General features: G+C 40.8%; 1 protein-coding gene across 1 annotated transcript; it reads left to right on the forward strand.

Annotated features, from left to right (window-relative positions):
* On the forward strand, positions 1-14636 carry TRIM15 (tripartite motif containing 15). Its single transcript, XM_069073138.1, has 7 exons — positions 1-664; positions 1470-1565; positions 4422-4652; positions 5975-5997; positions 11367-11482; positions 11916-11948; positions 13660-14636. Exons 1-7 carry the CDS (start codon positions 272-274, stop codon positions 14175-14177), a joined length of 1410 nt encoding a protein of 469 aa, XP_068929239.1. The 5' UTR covers positions 1-271; the 3' UTR covers positions 14178-14636.
* Positions 14637-19328: the final 4692 nt, after the last annotated feature.

The following is a 19328-nucleotide window of genomic DNA, read 5'->3' on the forward strand; positions in this document are numbered from 1 at the left end:
AGCTGACTGTTGGAGGCTGGGGGTATAGGGAAGGGTGGAAGCAGAGTTAGTTTTCTTTCCGGATATCTGTAGGATCATAGGACTTAGAGCTGGAAGGTGCCTTAAATATCATCTCTGAACCAACCCCCTCATTTTACAGATGGAGAAACAGAGGATCAGGCCTCTTCCTATTCCTTTCCTTCACTGACTTATTAAAGGTCAATTGAGGGGAGAGGGAGTTTGCAGAAAAGGTCGCAGAGCCCCAGAGGAGCTCAAGCTGGGATACACCGTGATGCCTTCAACCCCCTCCCTGCAGAGAGTCCATAATGGGGCGTACTGCCCCATCTGTACTGGCCTCCCTGAGGACCCAGTAGCTTCCTCTTGTGGACATATCTTCTGCCGATCCTGCCTCACATCACCCTTACCAATGGGTGCTCATCCCTCTAGGCTGTGTCCAATCTGCAAGGAGAAGAGGCAGCCAGAGGTCCTCCAGCCCCGGGGCTGGGCCACAGAGAACATTAAGATCCTGGGCCAAATAGGAGACACTCACTGTGATGAGCACGGTGAGAAAATTTACTTCTTCTGTGAGAATGATGGGGAGTTCCTTTGTGTGCTCTGCCGGGAGAGTTCCGATCACCAGGCTCATGCTGTGGTACTCCTGGATGAAGCCACTCAACCCTACAGGGTAGGAAGCTCTCTATTATCCCCGGTGGGGTACGGGTGGTTTGATAATCTTAGTTCTACCCCAGAGGCCCCCATTTTCACAGTCAGTGAGGCAGGGTAGAGTCTTGTCCTGGGTACAGGTATTTGAAGGAATCCAGAGGAAAGGGACACTTTCCCCAGGCTGAAAGAGCCCCCAGTCAGATGAGAGAGGCAAGATATAGTAGAGAAAATAGGGGCAGACACTCCCCTCTCATAGGAAACTCCCAATCAAATAGGGGAACCACAATTCTAACTTCTGGTATGGTACCTTGAAGGAAGAATTTAGAGATCCTTCTTTAGAATACAAATTTCCTAGAGGGAAAAAGAGTGAGAAGGGGGTGGGTGTGGGGTGGAAAGAAGGGAGGAAAGAAACCAAATGACTGAGGGGAAAAAAAAACCTATGTAAATAAATGAATAAATCATCCAATTTGATTGAGAGAACATCTCAAGGTCCCAGCTCTTTGATTGATGATTTTATAATGCCCCTGGACAGTTCTGAGAATAACTTGAAATGGCTACACTTATTTGGGGGAAAGGAGTTCATAGATTCATAAAAGTTAAAGTCAGAAGGAATCTTAGAGATGAGTTCAGCCCCCTCATTTTGCAGATGGGAAAACTGAAGTACAGAGAAAGTATCTTACACAAGGTCACAGAGTAATAGGTGGCAGACATCACACTTGACCCCAGGTCTTCTAAAAATTTTCATTTCCTTTGAGATTATCTCACTACACCTATCTCTCAGATACAGGAGAGTTCTCACTAATTCAAGAACCCCTCTCTTCCATCAGGAACGACTCCGAAGTAGATTAGAGGTCCTTCGAGTAGAGAAAGAAGAAATGGAGGGCATGAAATGTCGGGAAGACCAGAAGCTCCAGGTGCTACTGGTAAGGAAGCATTGCCAGCCAGCTGTTCCTCTTGGAGACTGCCCTCACAAACTTTAGGGAAGCCTGTTTTCTCATAGTGTACTAGTTCTGAAGTCAAGATGACCTTCAGATCCTATCTCTGCCTCTTATTAGGTATAGGCAAATCACTTAATTTCTCCAAACTTCATTTTCCTCATTTGTAAAATGGGAATAATAACTACCTCACAGGGATGTTGTAAAGCTCAAATGATAGGCTGCATATTATGTGCTTCACAAATTTTAAAACATTATATAAATGCCAACTATTATTATTGTTATAACACTTAAGGGGAGGGGAGGGTGGCAGGGCAGCTAAAAATTGATCATTTCCATTGTCCTAGCCTTATGTTCAAAAACATTGCCTGGCTTTCCCACAAATTCCTTTTCCCCTTAAAATTAGGATTTGAACTAGAAGGGATATTTATGATCATCTGGTCTAACCCTCATTTTACAGAAAAGGAAAGTGATGTCCTGAGTGACAGGATCATAGATAGCACTTGGGGCTAGGAAGGAATTCAGAGACCATCTGGTCTTCATTTTATGTAGGAGGAAATGGAGGCCTAGAGAGGGAGAGTGATTTATCCAAGGCCACAAATTTAATGAGTAACAGATTTGAGATTCAAACCCAGGTCTCCTGATTTTAAATCCAATAATCTAACTAAAACAATTTATTTAGATGAGAGGCAAGAGGCCAGGGAAATGTCATCCTAGAAAAGTAGTCTAGTGCAAAGGTCTCTGGGATTATATTCAGGAAGTCTGAATATCAGTAAGCGGATTTGGAATCAAGGCACCTGGGTTCAAATCCCAACTCTGATAGTTGTTACTTGTTGACCCTAGGTCAGTCACTCAATCTCTCTCAGCTTCTTTTTCCTCATTTGTAAAATGCAGATGATACCTACCCTTCTGAGCTCTACATTTTTAGTCATTTGGGCCTCTGTTCTCTGCTGTCTATATATTAGGCTATTAGTAGTCTAATAAGGGACTTTTGACAGGTGTAGTCGATAGACAGCTAACCTTACCATCAGCAAGTTCTGGATTTAAGTTCTGCTTCTGATACATACTAGCTGTATGACCATGGACAAATAACTGTTCTGCACTCCAAGCATCTCTGTACATTTCTGTACTCCATGAAGCTAAGTGGTACAGTGGATCAAGTGCTGTGCATGGATTCAGGAAGACCTGAGTTCAAATTCAGCCTCAGATTAGCTGTATGCCTTAGTTTCCTCAACTGTAAAAAGGAGAAAATAGCACCTACCTTCCAGGGTTGTTGTGAGGATCAAATGAGATAATGTTTAAGTACTTTGCACACAGTAAGTGCTAAATAAATATTAGCTATAGTCATTAAGATGACATGTAAGTTGCAGATGAGGGGCTGATTTGCATTGTCAGAGGTACTTTCCACAAAGAATTTCTTTCATTCCTTAAATCATGTCTAAACCCTGTGGGTTGTTCAAAGATTGAAAGATTTTTTTTTAATACTTGGAGAGGCTTCCAAACTATAAGAAATTATCCACTTACCATAGAATATCAGGTATAAAAGTTTCTGGGATTGAGGGAAAATTCTTTGGCACAAGAGATCCTACTAAGCAATCTTCATATTGCAGCATAGAGGTAGCCACCTACTTCATCTATCTTTAAGGGCAATTGGCCTTCTCTGTCACTATCACTTAAGTCATGCAGTGGATAAAACACTGGACCTGGAGTCAAGAAGACTTGAATTCAAATCTAATCTCAGACACTTAGTAGTTGTGTGACCCGGGAAAGTTGTTTAACCTCTGTCTGCCTCCATTTTCCCATCTGTAAAACAGAAAATAGTAGGACTTACTTCACAGAGTTGGTGTGAGGACCAAATGAGATCATATCTGTAAAGCACTCAGTACAGTGCCTGGCCCACCGTAGGGATTTAATAAATATTTGTTCCCTTCTCCTTGTAACAGTTTGTCTGTAACTATGCTTTTGGGTAAATCATTTGACTTCAGTTTCCTCAACTGTGAAATGGAGAAAATCATCCCAGCATATCACACAAAGGTGCTATAAGGACATTAACAGATTATATATATAAAAGCATTAAAAATTCAAAAGGACCATTAAAATTACAAAGGGACGTTATTAAGAGTCTTTAAAGATTTCTAGAGTAGATGAGCATATGATGCCAATCTCTGACCATTAATTAGTTAGTCCTTCCTGGGATCTAACTTAAGTATACCCTACTGTTCCAGTACACACACTTGACTGTTCATCCTTCTTTTACAAAGAGGACCAATGACATCATGGGTAATGTCTTGACTTGTGTGTGAATCAGATTTAAGCGAGGAAAAGTTGTACAAAGTTTTTGACCTCACTCTCTCTTCCACAGTCATCAAAGTCCAGTTGCAGGACAAAAATTAAGATGACTGGTGATGGCCCAGGATGCAGTGGGTGACCTTGCCATCTTCAATGTCTGACCAAGCTCTAAGTGCTCCACAAAGCCTGCTTCAGCTGCCTTCATGGCTGTTGAAACAAATTGTTCTCATCGTCCTGTTCCACCAGGGGAAGTCTCCCCATGCTTGGGGTAGACAGCCCCCTACTTCACCGACAGGTCTGAGGCCTGTTGATTACCCTCAATCTGGTTTAGCCCATCTGCTAAGACAGTTTTACCAGGGTGTGGCTGCTGTGCATGCTACAGCTTCTTGGAGTCACAGGTACATTAGTGCTTTGGAGAATCAGTCTTGGAAATAGTTACCTTATATCATTCTCTTCCACTTCCAAAAATGAAACTTTCTGGGACATAGAGTGACTCCCCTCAATGCTTTTCCCAACTACATGCCTCCCTCCCCATTCCCTGTCTTTTCACTGCAGACCCAGATTGAATCGAAGAAGCAGCAGGTGGAAGAGGCATTTGAACAGTTGCAGCAAGTACTTGAGGGGCAACAGCGCCTTCTCCTGGATCAGCTGGGGAAACTAGAAAAAGAGATCTGGAAAGAGAGAGATCATTACATTGCCATGATCTCTGAAGAGACTGCCCAGCTTGATGCTCATATAAAGGAGTTAGAGGGGAAGTGCCAACAGCCAGCAAATGAGCTCCTAAAGGTAAGCAATACTTCCCCTCATCCACATAAATAAGAATGTGGATGAGTCCATCTATCAGCACTTTGGACAGAGCCTTCCCTAAGTATATCGAATCTTGGACCTCATCTTAGGTGATGAAGGAATTGCTGGTAGGAAGGAAATAATCATCAGAAACGGGACCTCCTAGATCAATTAGTCTAGAGTTCTTATTTTACAGAGAATAAAATTGAGGACTAGATTAAGAAGGTCACACATTAAGTTAGTGGAAGATCCATGGATATGGATATCTATCCATGTATATGGATAGAACACTGGACTTGGAGCCTGGGAGATCTCAATTTGAATTCTGCCTCAGACACTTATTAGTTGTGTGATTTGGAGGAAGTAATTTAACCTCTCTGTGCCTCAGTTTCTTCATCTATTAAAAGGAATTGAATTCAATGTTCCTTCTGGTCCCTTCCAGCTCTAAATATATGACTTGATGTCCTAATAACTTGTTCCTGCCTTCAGGGAATTCCTAGATTGATGAAGGCATGACACACACTCCTAAGAAATATGTATAAAACACAGGAAACATGAAACAAGTACAAAAGAATAAATGGACATAAAGAAGGGTGGTATTGGGGTAGGTAGGTGGCTCAGTGAATAAAGCACTGGTCCTGAAGTCAGGAAGACCTGAGTTCAAATCTAGCCTCAGACACTTGACACACTTACTAGTGTAAGTAACCTTGGGCAAGTCACTTAACCCTAATTGCCTTGCCTTCCTCCCTCAAAAAAAAAACAGAAGGGTGGTATTAAATTAGGAAGAGGCAATATGTTATAGTGGAAAGGTCAGGGTCTCCAGGGAAAAAAAGAGTCTGCTTGACATACTTTAAAGTTTAATCTGCAATATTAACACTTTCTCCATCATTTTCTTAAGTCTAGACAATCAACAAGACAATAAATTAAGTTATGATTTTTGATGTTTGCCAGTTTCCAGAGTGCAAATGCTCACGCTAAAACTCTAACAATTGGCTCCCAGATGCTGGTCCAAACTAACTCCAACATACCCTTTACTAGACCAAATGCCAGCTTTAGTCCTTGCTTTGTCATTCACTTTCAGCGTGATCTGAAAGTGAATTTCACCTAATCTGGACTTCAATATTCTCTCTTGTAAAATGAGGAAATTTGTTTATATGATATCTAAAGTCCCTTTCACTTCCCAGATTCTATGATTTTATGTTTCCCTGAAGAAGAGGATTTGCAGGTGGATTTGGAAGAAGAGAATAGACAATATTTAAGGTGAATGGGAGCTCCTGAGGAGGAAGGACACTGAGCTCTTTCTTATTTTATTTTTTTTGTAGGATGTCAGAATGACCCTGAACAGGTAAGTTCTCCTTCCTCAGCCCTACTTCCTTCATACCTAGCACTGAGCCTTGCATAAATACAAACTTGTACTAGCATCCACACAGACAGACTGACAAACTGACATTGTCATAGTCATAGAACATATTTATATAGCATTTTAAAGTTTAAAAAGGGGGTTCATCACAAACAACTTTGTGAGGTAGGTAATACAAGTATTGTCATCCCCATTTTATAAACGAGAAAAATATTTCTAATTAAGTTCAAAGCAGGTATGTGACTGCCTAACATTTGTAGGGGACTCTGCAAAACATCCTTCATATCGCAATATTTGTGTCCAAGCTAAGATTAGGACCCAGGTCTCCTGAATTCAAATCAAGCAGGGTCTCAAAACACACATATTGTCTTCCACACATATACCCCTGCACTGGCATAATCTCATAAAGTCTCAAGGCCATTAACATGCATATATTGTCTCACGCATTCTTTTCTACACATGTGCACCCCTACAGTGACAAACATTGTGGCAAACTAATACACACACACACACACACACAGAGTCTTCCTAATTGACCAACTAGTTGTATTACAAAGTCTGTTGTTTGGCATTCAAACACATTTCCCTATAGAAACAATGTTATCTATGGTGGTTAGGTTTCCAGGACAATCCAAAGAAGTAATATGGTCGTGTGCTGAGAGTTGAAAGGAATATTAAAGGACACTGAGTCATACAACTCCTTCATTTTAAAGCTGAAGAAAATGAGGTAGAGTGAGGTAAACTGGCTTGCCTAGAGTCACACAGCAAATGAGTGAAGCAGAATTTGAACCCAGGTCTCGCTGACTCTGAGTCCAGTACCCTATCCATTATATCAGTGGTGTCAAACTCAAAAATGGATTCCTGCAGGCCACATATTGATTTAGAAAACCATAAATTAGCATTACACTGTATTATATTTTTATTTATTTTGTTAAACAATTGTATTTTAAACTGGTTTGGCAGGTGTGTGGGCTGAGTTTGACATCTCTGCACTTCACCATATTATTACTAGTACAATAATTAAGCCACAAAAAAGAGTGGCAGCAAGGACGGAGAACCAGCCATGAGTCAGGAAGACCTCAGTTCAAGCAAGTAATGCTTCTGGAATATATTGACTGCATGACCCTGGCCAATTTACTTAATCTTTTAGCATACCAGGCTACTGATGCTCTAATTTGTGAGCAGATGGTGATCTGCACTGGTAAAGGATATTTCCTCACCAGGAGTTCTCTATGCCATCAAAATCATAAATCTGCTCAAAAACGATTTTTTAAACCTACAATCAGACTCTTGTGGGCTTCCCCAGAGATCTAATTCCCATGTATGCAGTTGTTTCTGTAGAGGAAATCTCTCTGTGGTAGACAGAACAAGAGGAACTTTGGAACACCAGAACTCATCTCCCTCCCCTTTTTCTTTACTTCATAGGTAAGTGAAGTGAAAGTGCCTTTCCCTTTAGCAACATGAACCATTCATAACACATAGTATAACATGTTATTTCATTAGAGCCCCAAACAACATGTGAAATGAGGAGACTGAATCACAGAAAGCATATGTGACTTGCCCAGGGTCAACCAGAAGTAAGTAGTGAGATCCCAGTTTATCCCCAAACAAAAAAGCTCACAAATTCACTCTTCTTTCTGGTACAAAATGGCTGTTTTCCATCAATAACATTTACTGAGCATCTGTTTTGTGTCAGGCACTTTGCTAAGTATTGAGGATACAAAAAAAAAAAAAAGGGTAAAAGAAAGTCTCTGCCTTCAAGAGCACATGTATTGTCTTCTACATATACACCCCTACCCTGAGCCAGTCCCATGAAGTCTCAAGCCCACTGACATACAAATGCTGTCTCACATATTCTGTATAAACATGCACACCCCTACAGTGACACACAGTTATAATGCCAAATACCCTTGTGGCAAACTCACACACACACACAGTCTTCCTAAGTGACCAACTAGTATTCAGTATTCCAAACAAACTATATACAAGCTAAATTGGAAATAGGTCCAATTCTTTCAGTATGGATCCTAAAGTACATAGGACTTAATGACTATCTAGTCTCTGAGGATCTGTAGAAAACCCACCTCAGTTTTCCAAGGTGTCCTTTAAGAAGCCTTTCCTGACTTGTTCCACCTAATCGGGAATCAAACCAGCCACTCCAATTTCTCCCCAGATCCCCATTTCCACAGTAGAGTAGGAATTCTAGTTTTTCCTCCCTCTAGATCTTCCTACTGTGCTTAGAAAGACTCGTGCCCATATAAGGCACTCATTAAGATGAGCTTGGGGAGCAGTGACTAGCAGCACAATAAACCAGCTATTCACATATACAGGAATCTCATAAATAGGCCTTTGTAAGTTGGGATGTTTATCTCTATAGATTCTCATCCACACCCATTTTATCTCCCTCCAGCTCCCTACCTCTCCATACCATCCCCACCCCATCCACATACTTTCTTACCCAAAGGACAGTAAAGGATGTCTTTTCAATATTATTTAGGCCATTGAATCGCACTATATTTTCTCAGCCAACAGTAGGAAATGACAACAGAGGTGAGACAGGCCTAAAGCCATCACTTAGACCACCCCATTCACCCCTGATCTTGAAATAACACTGGTCTTAGAATCCCCATGGTATAAGGTCAACCATAGGTCCCCAGGGGTACTCTAATGGAGATCTCCCATTATGCTGACTTATCGATATCTCAATGGGTCTGTGATATCATCAGTTTGGGTGTTCTCACTAATGGTATATACATACCTTCTAATCCTGTGCAACTCTCAGAAATGGCTTGACAATTTCCCCTGTGGTTCTATACTCACAGTCTCTATGACTGCCTAGACTCCCTTCTTAGCCACCACCAGTTTTGACATGTGTTGTATCTTCCTAATAGAATATATGCTCCCTGAGGGCAAGGACTGCCTCATTTTTAGATTTATATCACCAGTTCCTATAACAGTGCCTTGAATCAAGTAGGCTTAATGATGCAAATTTTTATCAAGCCTGCCATAAAATCTTCACATGGGATCCATCTAAGAGTCTCCCTTGAGTTCTCTTGATATTGTGTGGATACTACTGGATCATGAGTGGTATATTGGATAGCACTTGCTCTTACCATATAACTGCCCAACCTTCTTTTCCAGTCATGTGTCTCTCTGATGACTTTCTTTATGCCACTTCCCTCCAACAATTCCGAACTGGTAATACGTTGCAGCCCATTCACACCCACCAAGTATTTCTAATGAGGTGACTTTCAACTTTAATTCTTCAAAGACTGTAGTATTCCATGACTCAGAGCAGCACTGGGATAATAATGTTATTTTTAAAAAGACATTCCTTTATTACAGAGAGAAGCTTGAGGTCATTAAAATCATTGCACAATTTCCCATAGGCAATCCAAGTTGCTCTCGTCCTCTTCCTATCCAACTCTGGGTCCTGGCTCATTGTTAATGTTTAGTGTCTTTCTTAAACCTACATACTAGTGGATGGGTTTTTCATCCAATCTTATGTCATACACTCTGCACAACAGGCATTTTTCATCCACTTGGTTCTTTTAGTGTAGATAGTTATAAAGGACTCTTTTGAGCATTCATGTAGGAGATGCCTCAGTATCACATGCAAGTAGGAAGATCCAGAGAAACTCACTATCTGTATGGAAGCCCTTTCTGATTTAGATTGTGCATATGTCACAAGAATGAAAAAAATCTTTAGCAAGCGTATGTCTGTCCATTTCATGCCTCACTTGACATCAATAATAGAAGAACTCTGAATAAAGTTGTCTCTGCTGTTACATCTTTCAAGGAGGGACATATTACAAGCATTGGAAATGCTTATTGGAGAAGAAAGTTTTTAAGGTGCCATTGTCCTCAATAAAGTAAAATAATTATATTAGTAAACTACCAATAAACAAGGTGAGATCTTGTGTTTGCTATGCCTTTCAATTATGTGACTGCAAAGGTACGGTTTACTGTAGAGTGACAGTATGATATACTAGAAAGGGTGATGGATTTGGAAGAAAATGGCCTGGATTTAAATCCCAGTTCTGTCACTTATTACCTGGGTCACCTTTGGCAAGTTACTAATGTTTTCTGGGATTCAGTTTCCTCATCTGTAAACGAAAGGGTTAGGCTCAATGAAATCTCTAAGGCCCGGGGAGGCTAGGTGGTGCAGTGAATAGAGTACCGCCCCTGGAGTCAGTAGGACATGAGTTCAAATCCGACCTCAGACACTTAGCATTACAAAAAATAAAACCTAACCATGTAACCTTTGGGCAAGTCACTTAACCCCAATTGCCCTCCAAAAAACAAAAACAAAAAAAAGAAATCTCTAAGGCCCCTTCCAGCTCTAAAACTATGATCCTATAAATTTCATTTGCAAAAACCTGCTTGCTTGTTTCTCATATTTTATCAAGGATGCCCTCAATGCCTATGTATGATATTCTCATAAAAATTTTGTAGAAATAAGAAAGTAGGCCAGTAGTTATTAATATAATCTAGTTCATCATTTTGGTAATAATAAGGTCTGAAATCATTGGAAACTTTTTGCAAGCCTCCTCTCTTTTAGACATCATTAAGAACTGATTTCCCAACATCCCCAAAACTGCGTTGCCTCCAATACCTCACTCTTCTATATGTATATACTTGGTTTAGAACAGGTTCTCTTTGCAACTTTGTTTCCTTTATCTACACGTCTACTTCCTTTTGTAGTCTTATGTTGACATCAAACCACTGATGACTACTTTTGGGTCTAGCCATTCAACCAGTTCCAAAGCAATCTAATTATTTAGCCCACATTTTCCCCACAAGATTAAAATAAGTGATTATCAAATGCTTTGCCACAGTCTAAGTAAACTATATCTACAACACTCTCTTGAATTAGTAGATTAATATTCCTGTAAAAAAAAATAATGTTAGACCTAGGTTAATCTGTTTTGGGCAAAGTCATGCAAACTCTTTGTAATGAATCATTCTTTTCTTGATGCTCAACAATCATCTTGCCTGAAATGAAGCCTTAAATCAAACTTGCTTTATAGGCTATGCATACTCTGTTCTCTCTGCTCTTTTGAAAACTGACACATTTTCCCTTCTCCAAGCCTACAGGAACTCTCCCATTTTCCACTTTATATTTTATTTAGCTTTATTCTTAATAAGTTTTTATTGATGTATTTTGTTTTTAAATTATCAGTTTTCCCCAGTATCCTTCCTCCCCTCCTTCCCAGAGAACCATTCTATTTAACTAATACTCTTTTTAAACACAAGAAAAAGAAGAAGAAAAATCAGCACAAAGACCCAGGAGTTGTGTCACCCTTATCTTTCAGTGGATTTAAAAATAATTTATTAGTAAACTGTGTCTGCAGGTATGAGAAGGGGACATATATCAGTCCAGAACCTATTTCTCCTGGCCTGGTGAGAAGGATCCGTGATCTCCACCAAAAAATATGTGTTCTCCCAGAGATGATGGGGAAATTCTCAGGTAAAGAATAAGGGAACTGTACCTTTCCTAGATTCTATTTGCACAACTCTGGGGGAAGGGAGAATTCAGGACCCTCTCCTCTCCACCAAGTCCTTCCCCCTCTGCCTTTAGAACCTGGTTTAAAACTCCATTCTTCCAGAAAGCCTTCCCTAGTTGACCCTATTATATGACAATCATTCTATTTATTCAATAATCTCCTAACCTCCCAATTCTATTCACCATGATTTCCCCCTCCTCATTAGACTAGGAATTTCCTGAAGAGAAGGACCATTTCTCTTCCATGAAACCAAGAGCTTTTCATCCCGCTTGATTTCCCCACAGTGCTTAGGACAGAAAGAGCTCTGTCCACAATAGGCCCTCAGTACAGAGGGGGTCCCTGACTAATGCACTAGCCTGGATCCAATCTCACCTCTCTATTTCTGCTCTTCCCCAGAAAACTTGCTGCTTCATCTGGAGACCAACACAGGTAGACATATGGAGGTGATGGGGTGGAAAGGAAGAATTGGGTGAAGCTTGTTACCTCAAACTTACTTTAAATTCTTAATTATCTGAATTGCAGCCAATTCCCCCACCACCACTACCAAATTTTGCCTTTATCTTCTGGTCAATGATACCAGCATAATGTAGTAAGCAAAACACTGGACTCAGAATCAGAAAACCTAGTTTTGTCTGTGTTGGTTCTGCTATTGATAACCTATGTGACCTTGGGCAAGTCCTTTTACCATAGGATCACAGATATAGAGCTATTGGGAAATTTTCAAAGGTCATCCAGTCCACCTCTTCATTTTACAGATGAGGCATCTCAGGCCTTGGGATGTTAAGGGCTTTGCCCAAGGCCACATAGATAATGTCAGAGGCAGGATCTGAACCCAGGTCCTCTGACTTCAGAGCAAGTGCTTAACACACAGTAGACACCTAATAAATGCATTTTGATTGATTTACCCTGTAGTTCTTGGCCTCAGTTTCCTTAAAAACTGTACAATAAGAGAAGGAAGGGGATGTTGGCCTAGATGATCTCAATCATCTCTTCCAAATATAAGTCCTATAATTCTATGCTGCCATTAACTCACTGTGGGACCTTAAGCAAGCAACTTGCCCTCTCTGGGCCTCTGTGAACTCATCTGTAAGATAAGAAAGATAATAATAATGGTTCACATTTACATAGAACTTGAAGTTTACAAAGTGCCTTCCTCCCAACAACCCTGTAATTACCTACTTTATTGATGAAGACATTGGAACTCAACAAGGTTAGGTGACTGAACCATGATAGGGCAGAGTCAGAGGTTAGATCTGAACTCAGTCTTCTTACTGCCAACCTCCATGCCCTTTTCTAAGGAGTGCTCAACTCCAAGATTGAAAGCTTATTAAAGCCCTTTGTTGATAACATCACCACTTCTGCCATCAAGTCAAATCAAGTCAAGAAGCATTTATTAAGTGCCTTCTATGTGACAGGCACTGTGTTAAGTACTGGAGAATACAAGAAAGGTAAAAAATAGTCTGCTCTCAAGGAGCTCACAGGCCTTGGAGAGACATCATTTCAACAACTATATACAAACAAGTTATATATAGGATAAGGCACCAAGGCTAAGGAAGTTGGGGGAAATCTTGTAGAAGGTGGGACATTAGCTGAACTAAAGGAAGGCAGAGAAGGCAAGAGATGGAAATGAGAAGGGAGAGAGTGCCAGACACAAGGGACAGTCAACGAAAGTGGCCCAAGGTCAAAAGATGTGAGTATCTTGTGTAACCAGGAAACTGGGGTCACAGAGCACATAGTAGGGTGGAGGGGTATAAGAAGACTGGAAAGACAGGAATAGACCCAGTGAGGAAGGGCTTTAAAAGCCAAACATGGGATTTGATATTTGATCCTGGCTGTTAAAGGGAGAAGGCTATTGGAAAGGATTGAATAGGAAGGTAACATGGTCAGACTTGCATTTTAGGGGTATCAGTTTGGCAACTGAGCAGAGGATGAACTGGAGTGGGGAGAGAGTTGAGGTAGAGACCCACCCCAGAAGGCTATTGTAGCAGTACAGGCTTGAGGCGAGCTAAGGCCCTGCACCAGGCTGGTGGCCATGTCCAAAGGAGAGAAGGGAACATATCAAGAGATGTTGTGATAGTAAAATGCAAATTATTGGCCTAGATTAAGATCAGGCTTTAATATTCTGCTGCTCTCTCTGTAGGAGGTATTACTCTGGATCCCCAGACTGCTAGCTGGAGCCTGATGCTTTCTGAGGACAGAAAGTCAGTGAGATATACCAGACAGAAGCAACACCTACCGGAGAATCCCCAGCGTTTTGACAAGCTACCTGCTGTATTGGGCACTCAAGGTTTCTCTTCAGGAAAACATTCCTGGGAAATCGAGGTGGTGCTGGGCGATGGAGGTGGTTGTACTGTGGGTGTGGCCCAAGAAGGCATGAAGAGGAAAGGGGAGATGGGTCTGAGCACTGAGGAAGGCGTCTGGGCTGTGATTTTCTCCTATCACCAGTGCTGGGCCAGCACCTCCCCAGGTACCGATCTACCATTGAGTGAAATTCCCCACAGGGTTCTGGTGACTCTAGACTACAATGGGGGACATGTGACTTTCTCTAATGCTGGGACCCAGACCACAATCTTTACATTTCCTGCCTCCTTCTCAGGCAAAATCTTTCCTTTCTTTGCTGTTTGGAAAAAGGGCTCTCGACTCACTCTGAAACCCTGAAGGAGATGATCTCCCCAGTTCTGTTTGCCTGGACTCCTGCATTCACTGGGCTCTAGTATGGAGCAGACTTCAACTTCCTTCCTTTTCAGCTCATTTTAAATTTCTGGATTTATAGAAATTGTTGCAAGAGTGTTTCATTTGCAATGCTGAAGCTAAATTAACCTTCTAACTTTTATATGTCAGTGGTAGTAGAATTGAATGAAAGCTTATTGCATGTCTATTGAACTAAATTGTTATTCCTAGTGGTACTGGCAAGGGGGGGGTGTGCAGGGTGGGGAAAAGTAGAGTGTTAGAAAGGGATACATCCTGAGTCACATAATGGGGAAAAAGAAGAAGAGAAATCATTTCCCCACTCTGTGCTTCAGTTTCATCAACTATAAAATGAGGGGGATCGACTAGCTGATCTCTTAGAACTTGCCATTTCTATAATGCCATCTTATAACCATCATATATTCTTTACCCTAAATAAAACGCCGCCCTGTCCCCCAAAGTATGGGCTTACATGGACCAGTACAATCTTTTAGACAACACCTCCAAAATCACAGATGTTTGGCTCATGTTGCTCCCGCCCAGGATTTCATCTGCAAAATCTCCAAATGTGGTTCAAATGTGGCTCATGTCTAGGTCCTTCACATACAGGTAAAAGGGTCCACAGCTCCTATATGAACCTTCAAATAAGCCCTGCACCCCTTTCATAAGGGAAACCTGCTAAAGGGACAACTCCTTTGACATTCTGATAAATCTTGCATTACTGCAATTACTTGCATTACACAGACATCTGGTTTTATGGCACAATGAGGAGAGTCTGATCTCTCCTGGAAACAAAACAAACTTGTGATTATTGGACAAGAAACTTTTTTTCCCCTCAGATCTGCCTGTTCAAACCACCCAGAGAGCCAAGGCCAGACCTTGTGCTCCTCTATGTCACGTATTTAGTGCCTCATCACTCTCCAGCTCTGCAAACACTTCGAACAAGCTTGTTTTCTCTCCAAGAGGACAATGCTACCCAGGAGCTCCTCTTATCCTCCCCCTTCTCTCCCCCCATAGTGTTCCAGGTACACTCATCTCTGACGCTCCCTGCTCTGTGTTCAGCTCTCTTTGACTCTTACAAACCAAAACATATTTTTAAAAAGGACAACTACAATTGTTACTCTTCCTTTTTAATAGATCCAGCACAAAGAGGTTGCTCATACCCCACAACAGTTCAAGCAAGACAATTCATGCTCTCTCAATGAAAACCAACCTCCATTAGGTGCCAAGGGGTAGTCTCTACAGGCTAGTAAACAAACAGATACAAAGCTCACAGAGTGTTTCTGGAAACTCTGCTGATGATTTAGCCTCCTGCATTCCTGATGACAGGGGCATAATTAATAGGATCTTAAGATTTAGAACCAGAAACTTAGAGATCATCTAGTCTGAGCCCTTTTTAGTCAGGAGCCCAAGGAAACTAAGACCAAAGTTCACCCAGATGGTGAGAGAACTATGATTTGATCCCAGATCTCCTGGCTCTCTGATCCCTTTCCATAATATAACTGGAGTCCTAGAAGTAGATTTTGAACTTAGAAGGATCCTTATAGGTCATTTAGTACAATCTTTACCCAAACAATAGAGTGTAAGGTCATGGAAGGGAGGAAGTATTTCATTTTTGTCTCTGTAGTCCCAGCACCTAGAACAGCATCTGGCACATAGAAGATACTTAATGCACCTACTACATCTATTTTGTTGAACAACAAATGATCAATTTCTGCTTGAAGCCCTCCATGAACAAGAAACTCATTGTCATCCAAAGAAGCATAGTTTATTTCCAGACATTTCTTCATTATGAGCAGTGTTCTAGCTGCTTGTAATTTCTGCTCCATCATTCTATAGACTGGGCCTACACAGAACCATTCTAATTCTAATAAATATAATGATAATCATGATGATGATAATAACTAGCATATAACTAACACTCTAGGATTTGCAATGAGTCTTGCAAATATTGTCATTTTATCCTTATAACTACCCTGGGAAATAAGTGCTATTATTATCCCCATTTTACAGATGAGGAAACAGCGGCTGAGTAAGCTTAAGCGACTTGCTCAGGGCATATAGGAGTGTCTGAGGTTGGACTTGAACTCCAGGTTGAGTCCTCCATCCACTGTTCAACTTGGTTGCATTGTTGGTAGATTGCTACCGTAATTCAGATAAGCGTAACAATTCAAAAGATCATATGTTTACAGAATCATAGATCTAAAGCTAGAAGAGACCTTAGAGACCATCTAATGCAAATGCAGAAAATGAGGATCAGGGACATTAATAATTTTACCTGTTGATGCAAGAGCAATAATTAGAGGCAGGATTTGAACCTAGGTTCTCGGACTTCAGGGCCAGTACTCATTCTAATGTACCATGTTCACTCCCTTATTCTATCTTTTCACTCCCTTATTATTTTCACATGGTGATACCCTGAACTTGAAAATAATTTCCCAAGTCAGGATGTCACTATAACTAAGACCAGTTACCTCTACTCTCCTTCTTTAGCCCTGAGGCTAAAACGTGGTGCTAGCTTCCTACCCTACCAATCTTGGAACACAGAAAAACATCCTAGGTATAATTTTTTTTTTTTGCTTTTGTAGGGGGGATTGGGGTTAAGTGACTTGCCCAAGGTCACACAGCTAGTCAGTGTTAAGTGTCTGAGGCCCGATTTAAACTCAGGTCTTCCTGACTCTATTCACTGCGCCACCTAGCCACCCCAGGTATAATTTAATAATGATAACTGACATTATAAAGTGCTTTAAGTTTTACAAAGAGCTTCACATACATTATTCCAGTTGAGCCTTACAAGATCACTATGAATACTAAAAATTCCCTATTTTACAGTTGACAAAACTGAGTCTCAAAGGAGTATTACATGATTTGTACATGGTTGTGCAACTAGTAAATGCTAGATTTGCACCCAGATCTTCCTGACTCCATGGTCAACACATAACTACCACAGTATAGTGACTATGCCATGCTGCCTTAGGGGGATAGGAGTAAGTCATAGTAGTAGTAGTAGTAGTAGCAGCGGCAGCAGCAGCAGCCACAGCAGGAGTAGCAACACCTACATTATTAGGTAAAAATGCTAATATTTCTTTTTCTTTGTTTTTTAAATATTTTTCCCCAATTACATGTAAAACAAATTTTAGCATTCTTTTTATTTTTTTAATTTTGAGTTCCAAATTCTCTCTATCCTTCTTCTCCACCTCCTCCCTGAGATGGTAAGCAATTGGATTTAGGTTATACATGTGCAAGCATGCAAAACATATTTCCATATTAGTTAGACCCCCCCCCAAAAAAAAAACATTAAAAAAATGAAGTGAAAAACAGTATACTTCAATCTGCATTCAGCCTCCTGGCTCAAAATGCTAATATTTCAATAACTTATTGGATTCACAATCTTAGCACAGTTTTTGATGAATGATGTTATTGATGTAAGAATTTCCTCCAGCAGTGTAAATCAAAACACTTCCATATCTCAGCTGGTGTGGCCCTAGTCCATATCTTCCACAGGCTAGCATAGAGTCTACTCTTTCTCCAGCTTCCCCTGCTGGGGCCTAGTATCCATCAGCACTTTAATATAATCTGTTGCTTTGTTACCCAAACATTTCTGGCAACCTGAATCTTGCCTCAGATGCATAGAGGCCAGGGGCTAGATGGAAGTAAATATAAATGTAAATTAAGGCAAAGATTCAAACTTCTGCCTAAAAGTTAAGAATTTTCCTTACTGAGGTCTTGGGAGTAATTATGATTGTACTTATAACTTTCTGTCTAAAATAAACTCCCCAAAGCTACAGAGAGAAGACCCACATGGACCTTAGGAACCATTATATTGCCCCAAGCTTAAAACAAGCTAATTCTTGTAACAGGATAATTCAAAGATAAAATATAAACTCCTTTGTTTAGTTTTTAAAGCCTTTCACAACCTGGTCCCAACCCATTTTTCCAGGCTCACTGTATGTTGCTCCCCACTCCTGCAAACTTCTCTGTTCCTTCTACCCATCATTCCATTTCTTTGATCCATCATTAGCCATCCCCCATGATAGTGCCCTCCCTGCCTGATTACCACGTATTTAACTACTTTGCATTTCTTTGTATTTATTCTCTTTATAATTATTCCATGTGCACTTCCAGTATACCCTGACGGAGTGAACTCCTAAAGGAGTGTTCCCTTCTTCGTTTTTGTATCCCTAGAACCTAGGATAGGGTCTGGCATATAGACTTAATAGCTTAATTAGTGCTTGCTGGTTCACTGGTTCTGTGACCTTAGAATAATAAATAATTGCTGCCCTACTTATTTCATTGTGTTGTGGGGAAATTATTTGGGTCGGTTAGTTTTTGCTTAACTATTTCTCTGAGTTTTAGGAGAGGATTCTCTAGAGGGCGTATATAAAGAAGTGACTAGAGTATGAGTGAACATCAATAAATAAGCAAATAAAACAGCTTTATAAACCATAAAGTACTATATATTCATTCCTAATACTACAGAAAAGTTGTGATCTACCTTTGGGGAAAGAACATCTACACGGGTGAAATCCCAGATCATTTAAACTATTAAAGTTTTAGTGACTATGGTAGAACTTTAGAGGCCATCAAGCCCAACATCTTTATTTTACAGTTCAGAAAACTGAGGCCAGGAAAGTGAAATGACTCGCCTAAGGTCTCACATCGTGACAAAGCAAGAGACCTAGGGCTATAACTAAGATCTCCTAGGTAGCTAGGTGATACAGTGGATACAGTGCTGGACCTACAGTCAGGGAGACCTGAGTTCAAATGTGACCTCAGACACTTACTAGTTGTAGAACCCTGGGTAAATCATTTAACCTGTCTTCCTCAATTGTAAAATGAGGATAATCATAGCACCAACCTCCGTGGGTTGTCGTGAGGATCAAATGAAATAATATCTATAAAGTACTGAGCCCAGGACCTGGCACATAGTACGCACTTAATAAATGCTTTGTCCTTCCTTCATGACCACCAGACCAATCCAATGCTTCTTCAAGATGATGCTTTCATCATAGGTGTGCAGAGGGCCTCTGAGGGTAACCGTCAATGAGACGGCTCCCTCAGCTGGTCCCAGCACACCCAGTGCACACATTATACATGCTATGGAATGTATGTGTGTATGTA

The sequence above is a fragment of the Petaurus breviceps genome, unplaced genomic scaffold, assembly GCF_028583685.1.
Source record: "Petaurus breviceps papuanus isolate PSGF00001 unplaced genomic scaffold, PetGlider_PUasm1.0 90865, whole genome shotgun sequence".
Lineage (NCBI taxonomy): Eukaryota > Metazoa > Chordata > Mammalia > Diprotodontia > Petauridae > Petaurus > Petaurus breviceps.